This window comes from Pituophis catenifer, unplaced genomic scaffold (assembly GCF_029215685.1).
Source record: "Pituophis catenifer annectens isolate HBS135680 unplaced genomic scaffold, rPitCat1.0.hap2 SCAF_8, whole genome shotgun sequence".
Classification (NCBI taxonomy): Eukaryota; Metazoa; Chordata; class Lepidosauria; order Squamata; family Colubridae; genus Pituophis; species Pituophis catenifer.
The window spans coordinates 28864391-28887596 of NW_027256888.1; the positions used below are offsets into that span (position 1 = coordinate 28864391).

General features: G+C 43.7%; 1 protein-coding gene across 3 annotated transcripts in view; it reads left to right on the plus strand.

The window, feature by feature from the left end:
• NCAPG (non-SMC condensin I complex subunit G) overlaps positions 1 to 23206 on the plus strand; it is a 50969-nt gene that overhangs the window by 21548 nt on the left and 6215 nt on the right. For 2 of the 3 annotated variants that reach the window (XM_070948771.1, XM_070948772.1), the window contains exons 17-20: positions 1020 to 1185; positions 1345 to 1506; positions 3199 to 3367; positions 15576 to 15656. In XM_070948771.1, the coding sequence (XP_070804872.1) occupies positions 1020 to 1185; positions 1345 to 1506; positions 3199 to 3367; positions 15576 to 15656 (578 nt within the window). The remainder of the gene's footprint in view (positions 1 to 1019; positions 1186 to 1344; positions 1507 to 3198; positions 3368 to 15575; positions 15657 to 23206) is intronic. The other variant, XM_070948773.1, reaches the window with a different exon arrangement.

The following is a 23206-nucleotide window of genomic DNA, read 5'->3' on the forward strand; positions in this document are numbered from 1 at the left end:
GTTGACTCAGCCTTCCATCCTTCCGAGGTAGGTAAAATGAGGACCCGGATTGTGGGGGCAATAAGCTGACTTTGTATAAAAAAGAACACCGCTGGGGGGGGGGGCAAAAGCCCTACTAAGCAGGTATATACAAAAGTATGACGGCTATTGCTTAACGCATTCTAAGCCGCCCTGAGTCTCCGGAGAAGGGCGGCATATAAATCGAACCAATAAATAAAATGGGCAAAATTCATTTAACTTGTCTGGGTTAGCAGCAAAAGTTTTGGGTTCAGTTGTGGTTGTAAGCAGAGATGGTATTCAGCAGGTTCTGATCAGTTCTGTAGCAGAAATTTTGAGTAGTTCGGAGAACCAGTAAATACCACCTCTGACTGGCCCCGCCCCCATCTATTCTCTGCCTCCTGAGTCCCAACTGATCGGGAGGAAATGGGGATTTTGCAGTAACCTTCCCCTTCCACGCCCACCAAGCCATGCCACGCCCACAGAACCAGTAGTAAAAAATTTCAAATCCCACCATTGGTTGTAAGGTGAGGACTACCTGTATTTTAAATAGCTCAAAGTGAATTTAATTGAAAAAAAAATACAATGAGGTTTTTTAATTTGAATAATAACAACTGCTTAACCATGTGATTTGCTATATGTTTTCTTAAAAACAATCTGTTGAATTTTTTACTGGGTGTACATCAATCTTATCGTCCAGATACTTCTAAATATTTTTTTACATGAGCAGCTTACTGTGGTTTAGTTTGTAAGGCTGTTGGGTATCTGTATACCATATGCTATATAAAAGCAGAAGGACCCACAGTAAGATTTATATTAATTACTGTTTTTAGAATATTAGACTATCTTTTTGCTGTTTGCTGTCATTTGCATCTGATGCCACTTTCACAAGAGACCTTATTCTTTCATCTGGACATAGAATTGGTTTCTCTTATGTTAGTTGGAAAATTGATGCAGTTGGGTGCATTTGATGTTGTGTTGTGTTGTGTTAAAGCCTCACCTGTTACATTTTAAAAATGCAGAACCAATCAGGAATGCTTTGAAGAAACTTTTCTTCCAACGTTGCAAATATTATTTAATGCTCCAGCTTCATCACCATTGTCAGAGGTTGATGTAGCTAACGTTGCTGAACTTCTGGTGGATCTAACAAGGCCTAGTGGATTGAATCAACACTTTCAGAACTGTCAGGTAGGGTAAATTGTATGTGAGGAGGCTGTTTTGTTTGATCTGAGATTAGAAAGCCCTCAAAATCTGGGTTAAAGCCTCCTACTCCTTGCAGTAATGCTTTTGTTGAAATTGTGGACAATTTATACTTGGACAATAACCATATTGTACTGGCTTTTTCAGGGTTTGACAGTTCATGATAATTTAGCGCTGAAAATATGCAATGAAATTTTGACGGATCCAAGTGCGCCAGATGTCCGGATATATGCAAAAGCTCTCTGTTCCTTAGAATTCAGTAAGGATTTCACAAATGATCTCATGGATTTATTTGAGGATATTCTTGTGGTAAGCCATAGCCTAATGATCCACAAACACAGATTTAGTGGGTTTCTTGTAAAATTTCTGAGACATGTCTTAGAGTGAGTGTGTGAGAAGAAACAATATTTGCCCTCTAAAATTTAATGTCTCCATTCTCCAAAAACTTTGGAGTTTGCAAAAACTAAGAATTAAAAATTATCCTTCTTTGGCCACCAGGTTTTCTTATCTTCTAACTTTCTCTGAGGAAAAACCCTGAAGCCAAAGTTTATCAAACATTCTGGTGCCATGATCCTGTAAAATAATAAATTTGTTTGAAATTCATTTATCAATATGCTAGACGTCACACTGGAAGTCACCAGCACACCCTGGGAAATTTAAAATTATCTCTCCCTCCCCTTAAAAATATGTTGATTTTTAAAAAAATCCAAAACAAATATCTTGTTCTCATTCCACATTTTATCAGCCTAGATTGCTGGTTTCCCAAAACTGTGCGGGTGTCACACTTAGAGAATCCATAGCACACTCTAGAAAAAAAATGAAAGTTCTCCCTGCCCTCAGAAACTTGAATAAGTGACAAAATGGAAAGTTTCACAAACTGGAAGGAAGTCAGCTTCGTGGTTCATGAAACAAGAGCAGGGAGGAAGCAAGTAGTCAGCAGGAAATGTACATAAGTGTTTCCTCAGATACAAAAATGCACAATACTTTTATCCAGAGCAAGCTGGGAGATACAGATATAATGCTAGCAGCCACAGAAATAAGAGGAAGACAAGTATAAAGTCAAATAATGTATCAATGTGAATAAATGATAAAATGGGAATGATAGGGGAAGAAAAAGTGCAGATTAATTTAGTCATTTTCTATAGGATGCATCCTCAATCTTTATGCAGCCTTAGGTAGACATTACCCTCCCCTCTTCCATGGTTCTAAATGAAGAAATAGGGGCACTCACTCCAGTGTCAGATCTCAGATTCTTTTGGCCTGATTCTTAAGAGCTGGGTGTTTTGCAGCAGGGTCTACCTTGACTCTTTTTGAGCCCTTCCCCAATCCGTATGGACCCTGGTGTAGTCTTGTTAGCCTTCTATGTTATCTTCTCATCCTCTTCCTCATCCTACTATCTCTTGGGGAATTTGTCAGAATGAGCGGAGGAGAACTTGAGTGAGCCTAAGTGCCAGGCACTCTGTTGAAAATTTCTCCGGTGCCTATCCTTTGGAGGCAATGGGGAGTGGTCCTTGGACTTAATAGTGTTGAGATCCCTGTCAAACTTTTGTGGGGCAAAGTTGAGAAAGAAACAGAAGTCATAGTTGCTGGATTCTTGACTCCATCTCTATGGGCCGAAGGGGTTGCTGTTGGCCAAGAGCCACTTCAACCCATTCCATTCAAATTTGCTTGCAACCCTCCCCTCCACAGTTCCTACTCTCAGTTTGAGAAGGCCATAAGTCAGGGAATCACATGAAAAAACTAAAAATCTTCAATGGGGAATCATATTTATTTCTTAACAGCCTCTGAGTGTATTTCACAGATTCAGTTTCCAAATATTAATAAAATTATCCCATGTTATTTGCAGTAATATACTATTCATAGAGAGAGATAATTTGCGTTTCTATTTGTTAATGAACTTCTTAGCCCAACATTCAATTCCAGCACCAACACATGTATAGGATCAACAAATGCTCATTATGTATACTTCTAAATAAGCTGTTCTTGACTTCTCTATTACAGACAGTAAAAGATAAAATGTCTTTAAAAATGGTTGAAAAAGTGAAGAACAACTTAAACAAAGGAAACCCTGTTGATGGACATGTTTCAAAAGAAAAGGACACTGCAGAAGTAACTGAAAACAATTTGGACTGCAATAAATCATGTATGTCCACTGATCAAAATAAGGAAGGTAACACAAAGAACATACTGTACTATATTTTTTGAATTCTTTAGAGGATAATCTCTAGATAGGGTGGGAAATGGGATATGGGAGAATTGTGTGCTATGGTTGTATTACAGGGGTGGAGGAATTGCTCAGTTTTTACATAATACCCTAATCATGTGAATTCATGGATGACTTTTATGTTGGCATTAATATGTTGCCCTGAATATTGGGACTGGAAGCCCTGGTCCAGGTATGTTTCACTTCTGTCCCTTCTTTAGTGGTTGTCCTGAAGCCCTGCCTTCCAGGATTGCTGAACACAGCACTGTTTATGGTCCTTTTAAGTGTGTGTGGGGAGGAGGGGAGGAAAAATGAGTCTGTCAGATCCCTATCGTGATACTGCCATTCAAGTAGGGAGGGAACCCCGGATTCTTTTACTCACTTATTCCTGTAATTCCCTAGTTTATAACTTTTACCCTGTCACATATTCTGCCCTGTGCTTTGATTTACCTTGGGGGATGTACAAGGGGGGAGGACCATCTGTTTTCTCTCAATTTGGAAGCCTCAAGAAGAAACGCATGGGAATCCACAATATCTTTGCACCTGTGGATTAGCTCATTCAACATCAAACTGAGAGGAGGGGTTTCTAACCACTTTATCCTAACAGAATTGCCTGGGGGGAACTCAGACCCTGCTTTGCATTGTCTTGCATTCATTTCCTTTTACAAAAAGTTTCTTTTGAAATGCTAAAGTTTTCAGAGTCCATGCTTTCTTGAACAGGAGGGAGAGGCAGGACCTTACAGAGTCATTGACTCATATGTTGCTTGGGAAATAGGTTGTTTAGATAGAATAGAATAGAATAGAATAGAATAGAATAGAATAGAATAGAATAGAATAGAATAGAATAGAATAGAATAGAATTTTTTATTGGCCAAATGTGATTGGACACATATGGAATTTGTCTTGGTGCATATGCTCTCAGTGTACATAAAGGAAAAGATACGTTCATCAAGAATCATGGTACAACACTTAATGATAGTCATAGGGTACAAATTAGCAATTGGGAAACAATATCAATATAAATTGTAAGGATACAAGCAACAAAATTACAGTCATACAGTCATAAATGGAAGGAGATGGGTGGTGGGAACAATGAGAAGATTAATAGTAGTGCAGACTTAGTAAATAGTTTGACAGTGTTGAGGGAATTATTTGTTTAGCAGAGTGATGGCATTTGGGAAAAAACTGTTCTTGTGTCTAGTTGTTCTGGTGTGCAGTGCTCTATAGCGTCATTTTGAGGGTAGGAGTTGAAACAGTTTATGTCCAGGATGTGAGGGGTCTGTAAATATTTTCACAGCCCTCTTTTTGACTTGTGCAGTATACAGGTCCTCAATGGAAGGCAGGTTGGTAGCAATTGTTTTTTCTGCAGTTCTAATCCTAAGAAATCGGTGTCTATCTTGTTGGGTTGCAGAGCCAAACCAGACAGTTATAGAGGTGCAGATGAGAGACTCAATAGTTCCTCTGTAAAACTGTATCAGCAGCTCCTTGAGCAGTTTGAGCTTTCTGAGTTGGTGCAGAAAGAACATTCTTTTTTTTTTAAGTTTTTTTTATTTTTTAGACAAACACACATACAAACATACAATGTATTTTCTTGGAACAGAGTATTTGGCTAGTTCACAAATTTAGACAGCATTTAATCATTTCAATTAAATTTACAATTTCTATATTTCCTTTTTGTCATATTTATTCCTCATCTATTTTTTTTAAAAAACAATATTACCCTTCATCCTCATCTCTAATCTTAATCAAATTCAATTTTTCCCTTCTATTCTATATTATATCCCTTCCCATTGTCATCTATTTTTATATCCATCCTCACATTGGTTAATTATGTAATATTACAATTTTTAATACAAATTCAACATTTTAATATAAATCAGTTAGTTATATAACTATCTTTTTTGTATATTAATCAATATGAACATGAATATTCCAATTATTTCCATGCAATCCAATTTCTTACAAATCAATTAACTATATTTACCAATAATAATAAATCAAATAATTTTCCCCATATTTTCCTCCAAACCACAACTTAATCATTTCTACTTTCATCACAATATACAATTAAAAATATTTCAATCGTTACTATTTCCCTAATTAAATTTAAAAATGTTCTAGCTGTTGGCTTCCGGTTTGGCTTCCGTCGTCGCCAGATGGTCTTTTGGGACCGCCAGCCTCGTCGCCCGTAAGAGCCGCCTCTACAGCTGAGAGACGGCTCGAAAAACTCCGTCTCATTGAGGAGACGTGAGAGAGAGCCGGCGAGAGCAGGTAGAGCCCTCTGCGAACTCCCCAGAGTTTTTTTTTTACTCTTGGGGAGGAAGCAGAATGTGGCTCCCTATCCAGCTCGCCGCTGCTCCGGGCTTCGGGGGAACTCTGCACTTTGCAGAGCCAGACGATGGAACCAATCCAATCAGCGAAAACTAACAGACTGTCTGAACAAGCAGGATGAAATCTGGATTTGGGACTCTAAATTGCAAGTATTTCTAACAACCCTATGATTGATTTTAAAAGTGAAGAAAGAGTGAAAGGGGGAAAAAAAAGAAAGTTTAAAATGGCGACTGGCTGAGGCTTGAGAAGAAAGCTGAAAGCGAAAGTCCTTCCGTTTGAACACTTTAATTTGTTACAAAGTATCTGAAACAATAGCGCTGGCTAGAAGTGAAGAGAAAAATTCCTATTTCATGCTTCTTCCTTCTTAGAGACTTGATATTGATATTGTCTGGAGAGAAGTCTTTTTCTTTAAAAAGAAAGAGCCTTGATAGTACAAGGGTTTAGTGCACCCTGTTATTAACACAGCTGCCTGCAATTTCTGCTGGTTCGAATCTCTCCAAGGCTCAAGGTTGACTCAGCCTTCCATCCTTTCTAAGGTAGGTGAAATGAGGACCCAGTTTGTGGGGGCAATAAGCTGACTTTGTATAAAATATACAAAAGAATGAAGGCTATTGCTTAAAGCATTGTAAGCCGCCCTGAGTCTCCGGAGAAGGGCGGCATATAAATCAAATTAAAAAAAAAAAAAAAAAGAGTCTGTTTGTGTGGCAGGATGGCGTTAAAACTGACAAAGCCAGACAACCAAGCTGGGGGGGGGCTCCCCCATTTATAAATCACATGAACAAGTTTTGAGCTTGCAGATGCAGAAGAATGGCTTTAAAGACCTAAAGGAATTTGTTTTGGAGGAGATGGCAAGACATGATGAGATTGTGAACCAGAATCTTGAAAAATTTAGACAGGAAATTAAAGAGTTGGTACAACAAAAGTATGATAACCTGAAACGATATATTGTAACAGCTTTGAAAAGCTTTTCAGAAATAATTATAAAGATGGATAAAGATATCAACTTAGAAATAGAGTCTAAAATGAAGGAAGCTGGTTATAAGATTCATAATCTGGATAATAAAATACAAAGAATTGAAAATGATTTGATAAATATTCAAGAAAATAGCTCAGAAGTAGAGTCTAAAATAAAGGAAGATGATCACAAGACTTACAATGCAGATAATATAAAACAAAGGATTGAAAATGAAGTCACAATGATGCAATTCAGATCTATGGAATTTGCGATCAGAATGAGGGGAATACAGGAAAACAACAGAGAGGACTTGAGAAAGATGTCTGCTGAAGTTCTGGCTGTGATTTTAAAGGTTAGTCCTGAAGAGGTATTCTGTAAGATTGATAAGGCCTACAGGGTAAATTCTTGGGTGGCAAAGCAAAGGCAGTTGCCCAGAGATGTGGTGATTTACTTTACTGATAAAGGAATAAGAAATGATATTGTGTAAAAGTCTTTTCACTCTACTCCAGAAATGAATGGAAGGAAGATCTGGATATATAAAGAGCTGCTGTCCAAGATGTTAAAAGATAGAAAGGACTTTGGATTTTTGGTGACTGAGCTAAAGAAACAAAACATCCCATTTAGGTGGGATGCTCCAGTTGGTATAATATTGAGATATCAAGGAGAAAGATATCAACTAAATACTGTTGAAAAAGCGGAAGAATTTTACTACAAGGTTTTTAAAATGGGCCCAACATCTCCACGTATGTTACCAGTGTCAGGAACACAGGAGGGGGATAAAGAAAAGCAAAATGAACAAGAAATTGAAACTCAGGATAAGCAGATGGAGATGGAGGTAATGGAAAAACAACAAGTTACAGAGGGCTTTTTGGATGAGCCGCTTTTGGATTCTCCTTCAGAGGCTATAGCTGGATCACCTATAAATATAAGAGAGGCGGCTTTGGACCTCGATTTGATGTTTTATCAAGCTATAGACGAGCATGTAACTCAATCAGCTGATATACAAGTCCTAGGAAAGCCACCAGGATGGAGATCTAAACCACAACAAGTTAAGAAAAGAAGAAGCAGGTCCTACAAAACTAAAAAAATTTAAACTAAACAAAAAAATTTTTTTTTTCTTTTTTAGCCAACAGATTAATGCCAGTTACTTAAGAGACGATTAAATATAATAAGCAGGATTTATAGAAGGCTGATACATGAAAATATAACTGAGGCAAATTATAGACTTATACTATTTTGAGAAGAATAACAGATCTCTGCAGTGCTGGTGTTTTTGGGATGTGGAAGATGGCCTTTGATTGAGTGGATTGGAACTTTCTATTTTGGACTCTTTGAAAAATGGATTACATATATGTTGAGTTATAAGGCAAGAGAACTATGGAATTGGGGCATGCAGAAGATCTGGTTGTTACCCTAACGTGGTGGTTGGAATTAATAATCTAGACAAAAGACACTACAGAAGATACTATATGGAATATAAATATAAAGTCACTCGGGTGGTTTTTTTATATACAGAAACATTTATTATTGATGGGGGCAGATGGTAACTGAAGATACTGAATACACTGTTGGAAGCAGAACTTGATGTTACCCTAACATGGGCGATGGAATTAATAAACTAGTTGAAAGACATTACAGAAGATACTATATGGATTACAAATTTAAAGTTATTTGAGGATTTTATTTATATATGGAAATATCTTTTAGTGGTGCGGGTAGAAGAACAAAGATATTAAAAATATTATGTATGGTAGACCTGTAGGATAGTGGGTGGAGATAGGTTAGGTTACTGATTGTTTAGTTTAGGAAAAGGGATGTTATGTTCAGATATTAATATACTTAAAAGATTTGAATTAAGAGATATATGTGTGGGGATGGAGGAAATGGGTAGATTTTGAATTGAATAAATGCTAAATTAGGATTTATTATATAGTTTTATAGCTGAATGTTGCTTTGAAATGTATAGTATAGGGGGATATAATAATGTTAGAAAGAAATGGTTAGCACATAGGGGGTGGTGTAAAAGGGTGGTAAAGTATTATATAATGTGATATCAATTTGGATTTTATCTTGGAGAAGCCATGGGGGGAGGGGAGGGTGAAGGGGGGTTACGGAGAGGGGGGAAAGGGGAAAAATTTGTATTTGAAAAACTTTTTCAATAAAAAAAATAAATGTTCTAGCTGTTATCCAAGCTACAACTTAATCCTTTTTACTTTCACCATCATATACCATTAAAGGTATTTCAATTGTTACAGTTTATACTTATTCATATTTCTAAAAAAAAATAAAAAACTTGTCTTTTGTCTAGATTTCAAAAATACAAAACAAATATTCCAATTATTATTCATTTCATTTTTACAATCATATAATTTCCCATTTATTTCTTACTATTATTCATATTTTTTTTCCCCAGGTGGCACAGACCCTCAGGCCCTGATGCTATGCAATGCCAGGTCCATGGTAAATAAAGCCCCCCTCATTTGTGATCTTGTTCAGGAGTGGGGAGCGGACCTTGCGGGTATTACGGAGACCTGGTTGGGCCAGGAGGGGGGGGTCCCTCTCGTAGAGATGTGCCCACCCGGTTTCCGGGCATTTCATCAGCCAAGGTCACAGGGGAGTGGCGGGGGTGTAGCAATTATCATTAAAGAGGGTCTTGGTCTGAGGGAGGCCACTGTTCCTCAGACGGCCGGATGTGAGTCCCTCCTTGTGAAGTGGGGTCATGGGGTGCAGATGGGCCTGCTGCTTACGTACCTGGCTCCCTGCCACGTGGCAGTGGCCTTGCCTGAACTACTCAACGTTATAGCCGTGGTGGCGGTTGATACCCCTAGGCTTATGGTCATGGGGGATTTCAACCTGCCATCCGTCGGTGAGGCGTCTGAGGTGGCTCAGGAGTTCATGGCTTCCATGACGGCCATGGATCTGACCCAATTAGTTTATGGCTCTACTCACACGGGGGGAAACACGCTGGACCTGGTTTTTGTCTCTGGTCAGTGGCTGAGTGGTCTCGAGATAGGGGATATAGCGATCGAGCCCTTGTCATGGTCAGATCACTCCCTCCTTCGCTTTGACCTTCGAACCGCCGCACCCCGCCACAGGGAGGCGGAACCGATGAGGTGGTTCCGCCCCAGGCACCTGATGGACCCGGATAGGTTCCAGACGGAGCTTGGGTCATTTCCTGAGGCTCTGGCACACGGCTCGACTGAAGACCTAGTGCCGCCTGGGATAGGGCGGCCGCTGGAGCTTTAGACTGGGTCGTGCCTTTGCGGCCTCTAACCCGGCGTCGATCTCACCTGGCTCTCTGGTTCACCGAGGAGCTGAGGGAGATAAAACGCCGGAAAAGACACCTGGAGAGCAGTTGGAGGGCCAGCCATTCTGAATCTGACCGAACACTGGTAAGGTCTCATATTAAGACCTACCTGATGGCAATAAAAGCGGCAAAATGTAACTATTTTACCGCTCTTATTGCGCCATCAGATAATCGCCTGGCCGCCCTGTTCAGGGTGACCCGCTCCCTGCTCCACCAGGAAGCGCGGGAGGACCCCTTGGAGGGTAGAGCCGAGGACTTTGTACAATATCTGTATGACAAAATTGCTCAGATTCGGGAAAATTTGGACTCTGACTGGGTAGATTCAGGAGGGAGGATGGAGGCAAGTCTTGAGAATATTACCTGGGAAGAGTTTGATTCTGTGACTCCGGAAAACGTGGACAAGATACTGGACAGACTGAGCGCGGCCACATGTTTATTGGACCCGTGTCCCTCCTGGCTGGTGCTGGCCTCTCGGGAGGTTACACGAGGCTGGCTCCAGGGGATTATAAATGCTTCCTTGAGGGAGGGTGCCTTCCCCGCCGCCTTGAAAGAGGCGGTGGTGAAGCCTCTCCTCAAGAAGCCTTCCCTGGACCCAGCAGTATTGGCTAATTACCGTCCAGTCTCCAACCTTCGCTTCGTTGCGAAGGTTGTTGAGAGTGTGGTAGTGCGACAGCTTCCTCAGTACTTGGATGAATCGGCTTATCTAGATCCGTTCCAGTCGGGCTTCAGGCCTGGATACAGCATGGAAATGGCATTGGTCGCATTGGTATATGATCTCTGGAGGGCCTGGGACAGGGGTTGCTCCTCTATCCTGGTCCTATTAGACCTCTCAGCGGCTTTTGATACTATCGACCATGGTATCATGCTGCACCGGTTGGAAGAGCTAGCGGTGGGGGGCACCGTGTTGCGGTGGTTCTCCTCCTTTCTCTCTGATCGATCGCAGTCCATGTTGACGGGGGCAGAGGTCGACCCCGAGGCCCCTTGTATGTGGGGTGCCACAGGGATCGGTTCTCTCGCCCCTTCTGTTCAACATTTATGTGAAACCGCTGGGTGAGATCATCCGTGGTTTTGGGGTGAAACAGCTATACATCTCCACCCCAGACCACCCCAATGATGCCTTTGAAGTGATGTCCCGGTGCCTGGAGGCTGTACGGATCTGGATGGGGAGGTACAGACTCAGGCTCAACCCATCCAAGACCGAGTGGCTGTGGTTTCCGACGTCCTGATATAGTCAGTTGGTGCCATCACTGACTATTGGGGACGAGTCATTGCCCCCCACGGAGAGGGTTCGCAACTTAGGCGTCCTCTTGGACTCACGGCTGTCTTTAGAAGAGCACTTGACGGCTGTGGCCGGGAGGTCTTTTTATCAAGTTCGCCTGATTCGCCAGTTGCGTCCCTTTCTGGATCGGGACTCGTTAAATACGGTCACTCATGCCCTCGTCACGCCTGGACTACTGTAATGCTCTCTACATGGGGCTCCCCTTGAGGAGCACCCGGAGGCTCCAGCTGGTCCAGAATGCGGCCGTGCGGGTAGTTATGGGAGCAGCATGGCGCTCCCATGTGGCTCCCCTCCTGCGCGAGCTGCACTGGCTCCCGATGGTCTTCTGGGTGCGCTTCAAGGTCTTGGTTACCACCTTTAAAGCGCTCCATGGCTTAGGACCGGGGTACTTACGAGACCGCCTTCTGCCACCAATAGCCTCTCACCGCCCAGTACGCTCCCATAGAGAGGGGCTTCTCAGGGTGCCGTCAGCCAAACAGTGTCGATTGGCGGCCCCCAGGGGGAGAGCCTTTTCTGTGAGGGCACCCACCATCTGGAACGAGCTCCCCCCAGAGATACAAAAGATCCTGGATCTGCGCACTTTCTGCCGTGCCCTCAAAACATTCCTGTTTCAGCAGGCCGGCCTGGCCTAACTTTCCCTTTATATTGCTTCTGATTTTGTTTTAAATTGGGATGTCTTGAATTATCTAGGAACAGAGTGTTTAGTATATTTTAATTGATTTTTTTAACGTTTGTATTACATGTATTTTTATCTTTTGCTGTTCATTGCCCTGAGTCCCTCGGGAATAGGGCGGTATATAAAATAAATAAATAAATAAATAAATAAATAAATAAATAAATAAATAAATAAATAAATAAATAAATAAATAAATAAATAATAAAATTTCAATTCTAAATATATATAACATCTTTCTCTCTCTTTTCTTTTTCTCCCTTCCCATTTTTATTTTTGCCTTTTTCTTCTTTTTTTCTTTTGTGTTTTAAAATCTTGAACTCCTCTTTTGCCCTAAATTTCCCATTGTTTCCCATCTCTTTTCTCCTTTTCTTATCTCTCCACTATTTATCCCACTGTTTATCCCAGTGTAATCATTCTGTGTTTCATAGATCTGGACTTTTCTATTTTGCCCTGCATTTCCTGTTGTTTTTCATCCTTTACCTCTCTTTTTTTTTCTTTTCACTGTTAATCCCAGTGTAATCATTTTAATTTTTTGAGTTCTTTATATGCCACCCTTCTTTCCTTCTTTGTCTCTTTCCGCCCTTCCTGTTTTTCCCATTGTTAATCCCAATGTAATCTCTAAAAACCTCCTTTTTATTATTACTATTTACATATTCAATTATTTTTTCAAAATTAATCTCATTGTCTTTCTCTTCTTTATTTTCAGTCTCTGTATCTTGCTTCTCCGTCTTTGTTTCCTTGTTAGCTTGAGCATGCTCTATCTCAATTTTTGAATCCTCAAGTTTCGATTCTCTATGTAACATTGTAATTATTACTCTTATTTCCGCTTTCCATGATGAGTACATCATTTCCATCATTTCTCTAATTTCCTGCACCATTATGTTGTTGCTGTGTTAATATTGTTCCAGTTTTAAAAGTTTCATTTTTTTTTCCAAAGTCAAGCCGCTTACAGACAAAGCAATCCTCCCCAAAAGTTCTCACGACTATTATCACTGATGTAGTTCAAAATTTTCCAAAACAAAGATTTCAAATTGCAATGAACTTTTTTCTCCTGAAGATGTCTCTCTACAATCCACAGTTCTCTTAATTGTTTAACAGTATCTATTTGGTATCAATCCACGTTTACAATCTAGCTTCTTTTTTCTTCTTTTTAACTTTGAAAATCCCAAGTCAATTTTATAGTCCAGTCCAAATTAAACAATACTTTCCCCCTCTTTTTCCCCCCCTCCTTTATTTATCTTTAGGTATACAGCACTTCTGTTGCAGGGCTTAATATCCAATTGTCTTTTATTTTTCTTAAAGGATCTATTTATTTTCTTTCCAATCCTTTAGCTAATTTTGGAGTTACTTCTAATTCTTAAAATTTTCCAGATAATTTTGTTCAAAAGTCAATTTTCTTTTCGGGTTTTTGTCCCTTTAAATTCCGCTTATTTCCTCTTTTCTTTCCCCGTGCCTGTTAGCCGCTATTTCTATGCTGGAGGTTTCAGGGTTAAAAATATTTTTGTTGTTGTTGTTCCGCCTGTGGGTTGGCTGTCACTCACCCAGCTTCAAAAACTCTGTTATGATCACCACTCCTGCTCAATACTCAATACTGGTTGCCCCAGCTTCTTGACAGCCGCAATGGCTGCCACCCGCGCTGCGGAGTCGGAGAGAGATTCGTCTGACTTTCGAGGAACTTGCCTGTTCCTCTTGGTCTTCTGAGGTGCCTCTCCTTCTTCTCCGTCCCTATAGGATGGTTCCGGTCCGAAAACCCCTCGGCAACGGTTCGTCAGTCCAGGTTTTAGCGGGGCTCATCAGAGCCCACTAATTTCCCGACTATCTCACCACGATGCTTCCGGTCGAATCAGAAAGAACAGAAAGACTTTCTCCTAAAGTCCACCACCATTTCTACGGGTTTGAGTGTGTTCAGTTCCAGATTGTTCCGGTCACACCATGAGGCTAGTTGTTCAACCTCCAGTCTGTATGCAGATTCATCATTGTCTCGAATGAGACCCTGTTGTGTCATCTGCGAACTTCAGTAGTTTAACAGATGGATCGTTAGAGATGCAGTCATTGGTATACAGAGAGAAGTGGGGAGAGCACACAGCCTTGGGGAGCCCCTGTGCTAATTGTACAGGTATCTGATGCGATTCTGCTTAGCTTTACCTGCTGCTTCCTGTTTGTTAGGAAGCTTATGATCCACTTGCAAGTGTGTTCAGGTACCTGTAGCTGGTTTAGCTTAGTTAGAAGTGTGTCTGGAATGATGGTATTGAATGCTGAATTAAAGTCTACAAAGGACCCTTGCATAGGTCTTTGGAGATTCAAGATGTTGTAGGATGTAGTGCAGAGCCATATTAACAGCATCATCTGTCGATCTATTTGCTCGGTTATGAACCTGTTGTGGCCCGCCAGCGGCCTGCGTGGATTGTTTCTGATCCCGACGACGAGGAGGCTAGTGTGGTGCTGCGCCAGCAGTCTGTGCAGCCGGCGCTCGAGTCAGACAGCGAGGAGGCTGAAGAGGATGTGGTGCCAGAGGCAGGGATTCAGTCAGGGCCTTCAGAACCTCCAGAGGCTCCTTTAAGTGAAGAGGATGAAGAGGAGGAGCCACTTCTCAATGCACAGCACGCAGAACTGCCAAAAGGCAGGAGTGGTTCCTCAGGCACAGGTCTCCTCGAGAGTAAGGCTTGGGGCTAATTGGCCACTCCCTTAGCCTATTTAAGAAAGTACGCAGCTGGTAACAAGATGCAGGAAATAACTTTCGTTCGCTAATCATCGCGTTGGGATGTCTCTGCAATCTTGCTTCTGGGCTTTCTGCTAACTCCAGTAAGACTCTGAATATCTTATCTGTGGAATTCTGGCAGGCTGTTAAGAATGCTTTATTAACAGCCAGCATTTGCTAAAACTGAGTTATTTAAGTAAACTAAGTTTTGTTCAGAGTTTGTGTGTGCTGTGTTCTTTGAGATCCGTAGCTGGGGCAGAACAGAACCCAATGGGGTGGGATCAGTTGTAGTAGGCTTGGCTGTTGTTGGTGTGTCTGAGATGGGGGTTGTGGAGATAGGTGGCTGTGGTTTCCTTTCAAACCTGCAGTAAAACACATTCAGGTCATCTGTCAGTTGCTGATTTCCTTCAGCCTGGGAAGGAGGTTTGCCATAGCCGGTGATATTTTTAAGAGTTTTCCACATGTTTGCTGGTTCGTTTGTTGAGAACTGATTACTTAGCTTTTCAGAGTAGCTTCTTTTTGCTGGAGGTGGAATAAATTATGTCATTCATTCATATATTTGTGTGCCCCTCCACCAATCACCCTGGGTCAACACATAGTGATGAACTCAGTGGGGTTGTTCTAAAGTTGCTGACTAGGAATATGGTTGCTATTCCTTTAATTAACAGAATAACTTGTGCAGACTGCAAATGTTATGTTTTTCTTGATATTAGAAGAGGTACAGTACTCTGAATAACTTCAAATGACTCACTTAGCCTTGACTGGTACCCTTGTCTCAAGCTAGTGAAAGAGAGAAACTTCCTTTTATTTACATTCCCAAAATCAGGAGCTATGTTCTGCATTATAATTAGCATGAGATGCTCTGATTAGAATAGCAACATAGGCATTAACTTTGTCCAAGTTGTTTGATGATATGTTGTCCTAAATAGGTGATAAAGTAATCACTCCTACTGAAGACACAGAGAACACACCTCTAAAGCCAAGATCTACAAGAAACAGAACAACAAAAGGTAATAATCCTCTGAAACAAATATACTTTTGCTTTGTAAAGCTTTCTCACAAGTGTTTGCAGGCTAAAGAAAGGGCATATGTGACTGTATGCATACGCTGAACTAAAAAAATGGACACTCAGTTTTGGAACTACTTTGACTTTACTGAAGTGACATGTGTTATGTTGGCTTTCTCAAGTGCAGTGCCTTGCATTTTGTTGCAATAAGGGCTCCTTGACCAAGAGTATCAACTTACAACAATAATTCCAGTACCAATTGTGTTCATAAATTGAGGACTACCTGCATTTTCAGGACATACATCCAATAACACTGGACACTTAGGAGATTCATTGGGGGTAGAGGGAACTGTAATCAGAATCAAGTTGGAACGTACCTTGCAGGACTTCTAGTCCAACTCCCTGCTCAAGCAGGAGATCCTATACCATTTCAGACAAGTGACTGTCCAGTGTTTCCTTAAAACCTCCAGTGATGAAGCACCCACAACTTATGACGGCAAGCTGTTCCACTGGTTAATTGTCCTCACTGTTAGTGCCCTTCTCCTTAATTCCAGGTTGCTTCTCTCCTTGATTAGTTTCCATCCATTGTTTCTTGTCTTGCCCTCTGGTGCTTTGGAAAATAAATTGACCGCATCCTCTTTGTGGCAACCTCTCAAATACTGGAATACTATCATGTCTCCCCTAGTCCTTCTTTTCTCTAGACTAGCCAAACTCAAATCCTGCAACCGTTCTTCATAATCTCCAGGCCTTTAACTATCTCCAGGCCTTTAACTATCTTAGTGCTCTTCTTTGCACTTTTTCCAAATTCTCAACATCTTTTTTGTAATGTGACCAAAACTGGATGCAGTATTCCAGCTGTGGCCTTACTAAGGCTTATAAAGTGGTAGTGATACTTTATGTGATTTTGATTCTATGCCTGGTTATACAACTAAGGATTGTATTAGCTTTTTTTTTTTTGCTGCTGCCGCACATTGCTGATTCATGTTTAAGTGATTGTTCACTAGGACTCCAAGGTTCCTCACAGTTACTGTTTTGGAGCCATGTTTCGCCTAATCTGTACTTGTAACTTTGGTTTTTTCCTGCCCAGGTGGAAAACTCTGCTTTTCTTCACATTAAATTCCATTTTGTTGGATAGGGCCCATTGTTCAAGTTTGTCAAGATCTTTTTGGATCCTGAGCTTGTCTCCTGGGGTGTTGGCTATTCCTGTCAACTTGGTGTCATCTGCAAAGTTAATAAGTTGCCCTTCTATTCCCTTATCTAAATTATTTATGAAGATATTGAAGAATACCAGGCCTAAGATGGAGCCTTGTGGTACACCACTGCTTACTTCCATGTAGATGTAGTAACATTAAGGACTATTTGTTGAGTATGGTTTGTCAGCCACTTACAAACTCATCAAGTGTTGATGCTGTCTAAGCAATGGGATATCACAAGGTTCCGTCTTAGGCCCAGAACTCTTCAATATCTTCATAAATGACTTAGATGAGGGAATAGAGGGGGAACTTACCAAATTTGTGGATGATACTAAGCTGGCAGGAATAGCTAACACCCTAGATCAGGGGTGAAATCCAGCAGGTTCTGACAGGTTCTGGAGAACCGGTAGAGGAAATTTTGAGTAGTTCAGAGAACCGGCAAATACCACCTCTGGCTGGCTCCAGAGTAGGGTGGGAATAGAGATTTTGCAGTATTTTTCCCCTGGAGTGGGGTGGGAATGGGGATTTTGCAAGGAGTGGGGAGAGAATGGGGATTTTGCAGTATCCTTCCCCTGCCATGCCCACCAAGCCACACCTACCATGCCACACCATGCTCACCAAGCCACGCCCACAGAACTGGTAGTAAAAAAATTTGGATTTCACCACTGCCCTAGATCAGTGATCAGCAAACCACATGCGGCTCTTTGGCCCTTTGAGTGTGGCTCTTCCATAAAACACTGAAAAGTCCACAAAGTGCCGAAAAGTCCTTCAGCCGGTGAGAAGAAAGCTGCGCATGCACGAAGATAGCGGCAGTGACCAGAGGTCTTTTCGGTGCTGTGCGCCAGTGGCTGGGTAGAAAAGAAGCCTCTCGGCTTCTTCAGCAGCAGCAGGCTCAGTCCCTTCACACAGGGTCGCTTTTCTCCGTGTCCGAGAAAGATCAAAAGGCGCGGAGCAGCCTTTAATTAGGTAAAAGAAAACAAACCACTGAGGGAAGGAGCCCACTGAAGCTGCCCGCGGTGCAGCCGCCCCCCCCTCCCCGCAGCTTGGAGCTCCAAGCGGAAGAAGTCCTCGGCTGTTGCAAAGAAGTGGCAGTTCTGGGTGAGCCATGCCCGCTTCTTTCTCTTTGAGAGCTGCTTTGCAAACAAGATGCAAAGCAGCTCTCAAAGAGAACGAAGCGGGCGTGGCGCACCCAGAGTTGCTGCTTCTTTGCAACAGCCGAGGACAGAAGAATTTGCTCAGGAGCGATGCCAACAAGGAAGGCGGCTGGGTCGGAGGGAGGCGTAGCCCGAGCTCTCTGGGATGGGTAAACAAGTGTGGGGAGGTGAACAGGAGCGGACTTGGCCCTCCACGTGTTGCATCCCCTCCCACTACTTTTTAATTGTAGTCAATTCAACATACATATTCAACATACCTATAGTTTAACTAAGACTTAAAACTTTGAGTAAAGTTTATTAAGTTAATTTTAGGGAACGTTGAGTGAAAGAAGATGTAATGTTGAGGATTGAGAAAGGTATGTTGAGATGGCTTGGACATATAGAGAGGATGAACGAAAGGAGATAAATGAAACAAGTATACAAGATGAGTGTGGATGGGAGAATTGGAAGGGGTCGGCCTCAGTGAACGTACCTCAATCAGATTGAGCAAAGGCCAGCATAGGAGTACCCTAATTAAGTTAATAACAATGTACCTACCTATATAGTTTAAGTTTAAAAAATTTGGCTCTCAAAAGAAATTTCAATCATTGTACTGTTGATATTTGGCTCTGTTGACTAATGAGTTTGCCGACCACTGCCCTAGATGATAGGCTCAAGATCCAGATGGATCTTGACAGACTTGAACACTGGGCCCTGTCTAATAAAATGAAATTCTATATAGAGAAAAATAAAGTCATTTTGCTGCTCTTATTGCATCATCAGATAATTGCCTGGCCGCCCTGTTTAGGGTGACCCGCTCCCTGCTCCACCAGGAAGCGCGGGAGGACCCCTTGGAGGGAAGAGCCGAGGATTTTGTTCAGTATCTCCATGACAAAATCACTCAGATTCGGGAAGGTCTGTACTTCGACTGGGTAGGTCCAGTGAGGGTGACGGAGGCAGGTCTTGAGAATGTTATCTGGGATGAATTTGATCATGTAACCCCAGATGACGTGGACAGGATTCTGGGTAGATTGAACGCGACCCCAGATGACGAGGACAGGATTCTGGGTAGATTGTTGGACCCGTGTCCCTCCTGGTTAGTGCTGGCTTCCCGGGAGGTGACGCGAGGCTGGCTCCAAGGGATTATAAATGCTTCATCGGGTGAGGGTGCCTTCCCTGCCGCCTTGAAGGAGGCGATGGTGAGGCCTCTCCTCAAGAAGCCCTCCCTGGACCCGGCAGTATTGGCTAATTATCGTCCAGTCTCCAACCTTCGCTTTGTGGCGAAGGATGTTGAGAGTGTGGTTGCGCGACAGCTTCCCCAGTACCTGGATGAAAAGTCGTATCTGGATCCGTTCCAGTCGGGTTTCAGGCCTGGGTACAGCACGGAAACGGCATTGGTCGCGTTGGTTGATGATCTCTGGAGGGCTCGGGACAGGGGATGCTCCTCTGTACTGGTCCTGTTAGATCTCTCAGCGGCTTTTGATACCATCGACCATGGTATCATGCTGCACTGGTTGGAAGAGTTGGGGGTGGGAGGCACCGTATTACAGTGGTTCTCCTCCTTTCTCTCCGACCGGTCGCAGTCTGTGTTGACGGGGGCAGAGGTCGACCCCAAGGCTCCTCATATGTGGGGTGCCACAGGGATCGGTCCTCTCACCCCTTTTGTTCAACATTTATGTGAAGCCGCTGGGCGAGATCATCCGTGGTTTCGGGGTGAAGTACCATCAGTATGCTGACGATACCCAGCTGTACATCTCCACCCCAGACCACCCCAACGATGCCCTTGAAGTGATGTCCCGGTGCCTGGAGGCTGTACGGATCTGGATGGGGAGAAACAGGCTCAGGCTCAACCCATCCAAAACTGAGTGGCTGTGGTTTCCGACGTCCCGATATAGTCAGCTGGTGCCATCACTGACTATTGGGGGCGAATCATTGGCCCCCACGGAAAGGGCTCGCAACTTGGGCATCCTCCTGGATTCACGGCTGTCTTTAGAAGAGCACTTGACGGCCGTGACCGGGAGGATTTTTCATCAGGTTCGCTTGATCCGCCAGTTGCATCCCTTTCTAGATCGGGACTCTCTACACACAGTCACTCATGCCCTCGTCACCTCTCGTCTGGACTATTGTAACGCTCTCTACATGGGGCTCCCCTTGAGGTGCACTCGGAGGCTCAAACTGGCGCAGAGTGCGGCCGCGCAGGTGGTTATGGGAGCGACGTGGAGTTCCCATGTCACACCTTTCCTGCGCGAGCTGCATTGGCTCCCGGTGGTCTTCCAAGTGCGCTTCAAGGTTTTGGTTACCACCTTTAAAGTGCTCCATGGCTTAGGACCTGGTTATCTACAGGACCGCCTGCTACCACCAATAGCCTCCCACTGGCCAATACACTCCCATAGAGAGGGGCTCCTCCGGGTGCCGTCGGCCAAACAATGTCGACTGGCAGCCCCTAGGGGGAGAGCCTTCTCTGTGGGGGCACCTACGATCTGGAACGAGGTCCCCCCAGAGATATGGAGGATCCCGGATCTGCGCACCTTCCGTCCCGCGCTTAAGACTTTTTTATTTCATCAAGCTGGCCTGGCCTAAATCTCCCCTTTTTAAATGTAAATTTTAATTTGTTTTTAAATTATGGGGTATTTTAAATTTGTTCAGCCAAATTATTTAATTCGTTTTTATTCTATTTTACATTTTTTATTTATGTGTTTTATCCTGTGGCTGTTCACTGCCCTGAGTCCTTCGGGAGTAGGGCGGTATAGAAATTTAATAATAATAAAAAAAGTCTTACTACGGACACGGAGGCTCAGTTGCTAAGATGCTAAGGTTGTTGATTGAAAGGTCGGCAGTTCAACAGTTCGAATCCCTAGTGCCGTGTAATAGGGTGAGCCCCCGTTACTTGTCCCAGCTTTTGCCAACCTAGCAGTTCGAAAGCACATAAAAAATGCCAGTAGAAAAATAGAGACCACCTTTGGTGGGAATGTAACAGCGTTCCATTCACCTTTGGCATTTAGTCATGCTGGCCACATGACCACGGAGACATCTTCGGACAGCGCTGGCTCTTTGGCTTTGAAATGGAAATGAGCACCGCCCCCTAGAATGACTAGCACATATGTGCAAGGGGAACCTTTACCTTTAAAGTCTTACACTTAGGCAAGAAAAACCAAAAGTACACATATAGACTGGGTGAAACCAGGCATAATAGCAGTAACTGTGAAAGGGATCTTGGAGTCTTAGTGGACAATCAATTAAATATGAGCCAACAGTGTGCAGCAGCAGCAGCCAAAAAAGCCAATGCAATCCTAAATTGCATTAAAAAGGGATATAATTAAGACCAAGTGAGGTACTAATACCACTCTATAAAACCTTAGTAAGACCACACCTAGAATACTGCATTCAGTTTTGGTCGCCACACTATAAATAAGATGTTGAGCCTCTAGAAAGAGTGCAGAGAAGAGCAACCAAGATGATTAGGGGACTGGAGGCTAAAACATGATGAATGGTTGCAGGAACTGGGCGATGGCTAGTCTAGTAAAGAGAATGGACGTTGGTCTTACCTGATACGTCCGTTCTCTATGAGGAGGAAACGGCAGTCAGGCATGGCATGGGAATAGACTCCTCTGTGCAGGATAGGACCGAGTCTGCAGATTTGAATAGCTCCGCCCTCTGCGAGTGATTCCCAGTGTTTTGGCAAAGGCGCTGACGCAGACTGGCGTGTCTTCCTGGAATGAGAGAGAATTAAAACACCACCCACCCCACCATGAAAAAACAGGGCCTTCTAGAGAGGGTGGGGCTGACTGCTGTTTCCTCCTCATAGAGAACGGACGTATCAGGTAAGACCAACGTCCATTCTCCTCATCGGAAGGAAACGGCAGTCAGGCATGGGACGTACCACAGCTGAATGTCCGTTGGGTGGGAAGAACCGAGGCCCTGTTGTGTCAGACTGCATGCACTGCCTGGAGAACCCAACGGCCAAAAACCGCCTCCACTGATGCAAATGTGTCCACCTGATAGTGCTGTATGAATGGAGAGATGCTCGTCCAGGTTGCGGCTCGGCACATTTCCTCCAATGAGGCTTGGGTTGCCCACGCTGCTGAGGTGGCAGCGCTCCTGGTTGAGTGCGCCGTGATGTGTCGCGGGATCGGTAATGATTGCCTCTGGTAAGCTGTGGAGATAGTAGCCTGGATCCATCTACCCAGCATAGGGGCTGTGGCCTTGGCGCTGATGGAAACAGGTTGATACGAAACAAATAAGGCTTCTGTCTTCCGAAAGGAAGAAGTACGGGAGATGTCGATCTTAAGGGCACGGCGTACGTCGAGGGTATGCCACGAGCGTTCCAAGCGGTGGTTCGGAGAGGGACAGAAATTGGGAGGACCAGCTCCTGCGACCGGTGGAAAAGGGAATTAACTTTCGGAACGAAGGCTGGATCTAAGCGGAGGACAACCCTATCCTGATGAAAAAGGCATAGGTCGCGTCTGATCGACAGGGCAGCTAGTTCCGATATGCGTCAAGCCAATGTGATGGCAACTAAAAAGGCAACTTTGATCGATAGGAACCGAAGAGAGACAACACGGAGGGGCTCGAAAGGAGAGACCATCAGAGCGGAGAGGACTTTGTTGAGATCCCACGTGGGGAAGCGATGGACCGTCGGAGGACGCAGGTTAGTGGCCCCGCGCAAGAAATGGCGGATGACGGGATACCATTGAAGAAGAACCACAGGTTAAAACCGACGAGATGGCTGCCACCTGGCGATGAAAGGTATTGGGGGCTAACCCCGCGTCGATCCCCTCCTGTAGGAATCGCAATACGTCGACAACTGATGCTGAGAGTGGTTGGACGTTGGACCGCTGGCACCATGAGACGAAGGATGACCATGTAGCGTTGTAGATCCTATTGGTGGAAGCTCTACGGGATGCTAAGATGGTGGCAATGACTGGAGTGGGAACATTGGCCTCCGTCAGGAGGCGCTGCTCAACCTCCACACGGTCAAGTGGTACCACGTTGGGTCCGGGTGGCGTAGAACCTCCTCGGTAAGGGCAATCCGATCGTCGGGGATGCTCCAAGGTTGAGAGACAGATAGGGACACCAGGTCCGTGAACTAGTGCCTCTAGGGCCAGCGGGGGGCCAGGAGGATGAGCTCCGCTCGTTCCTGTAGCACCTTCCTGAGGACCCTAGAGATCAGGGGAAAGGGCGGAAAGGCATATAGGAAGCCCGAAGGCCAAGAGCTGCGGAGGGCATCA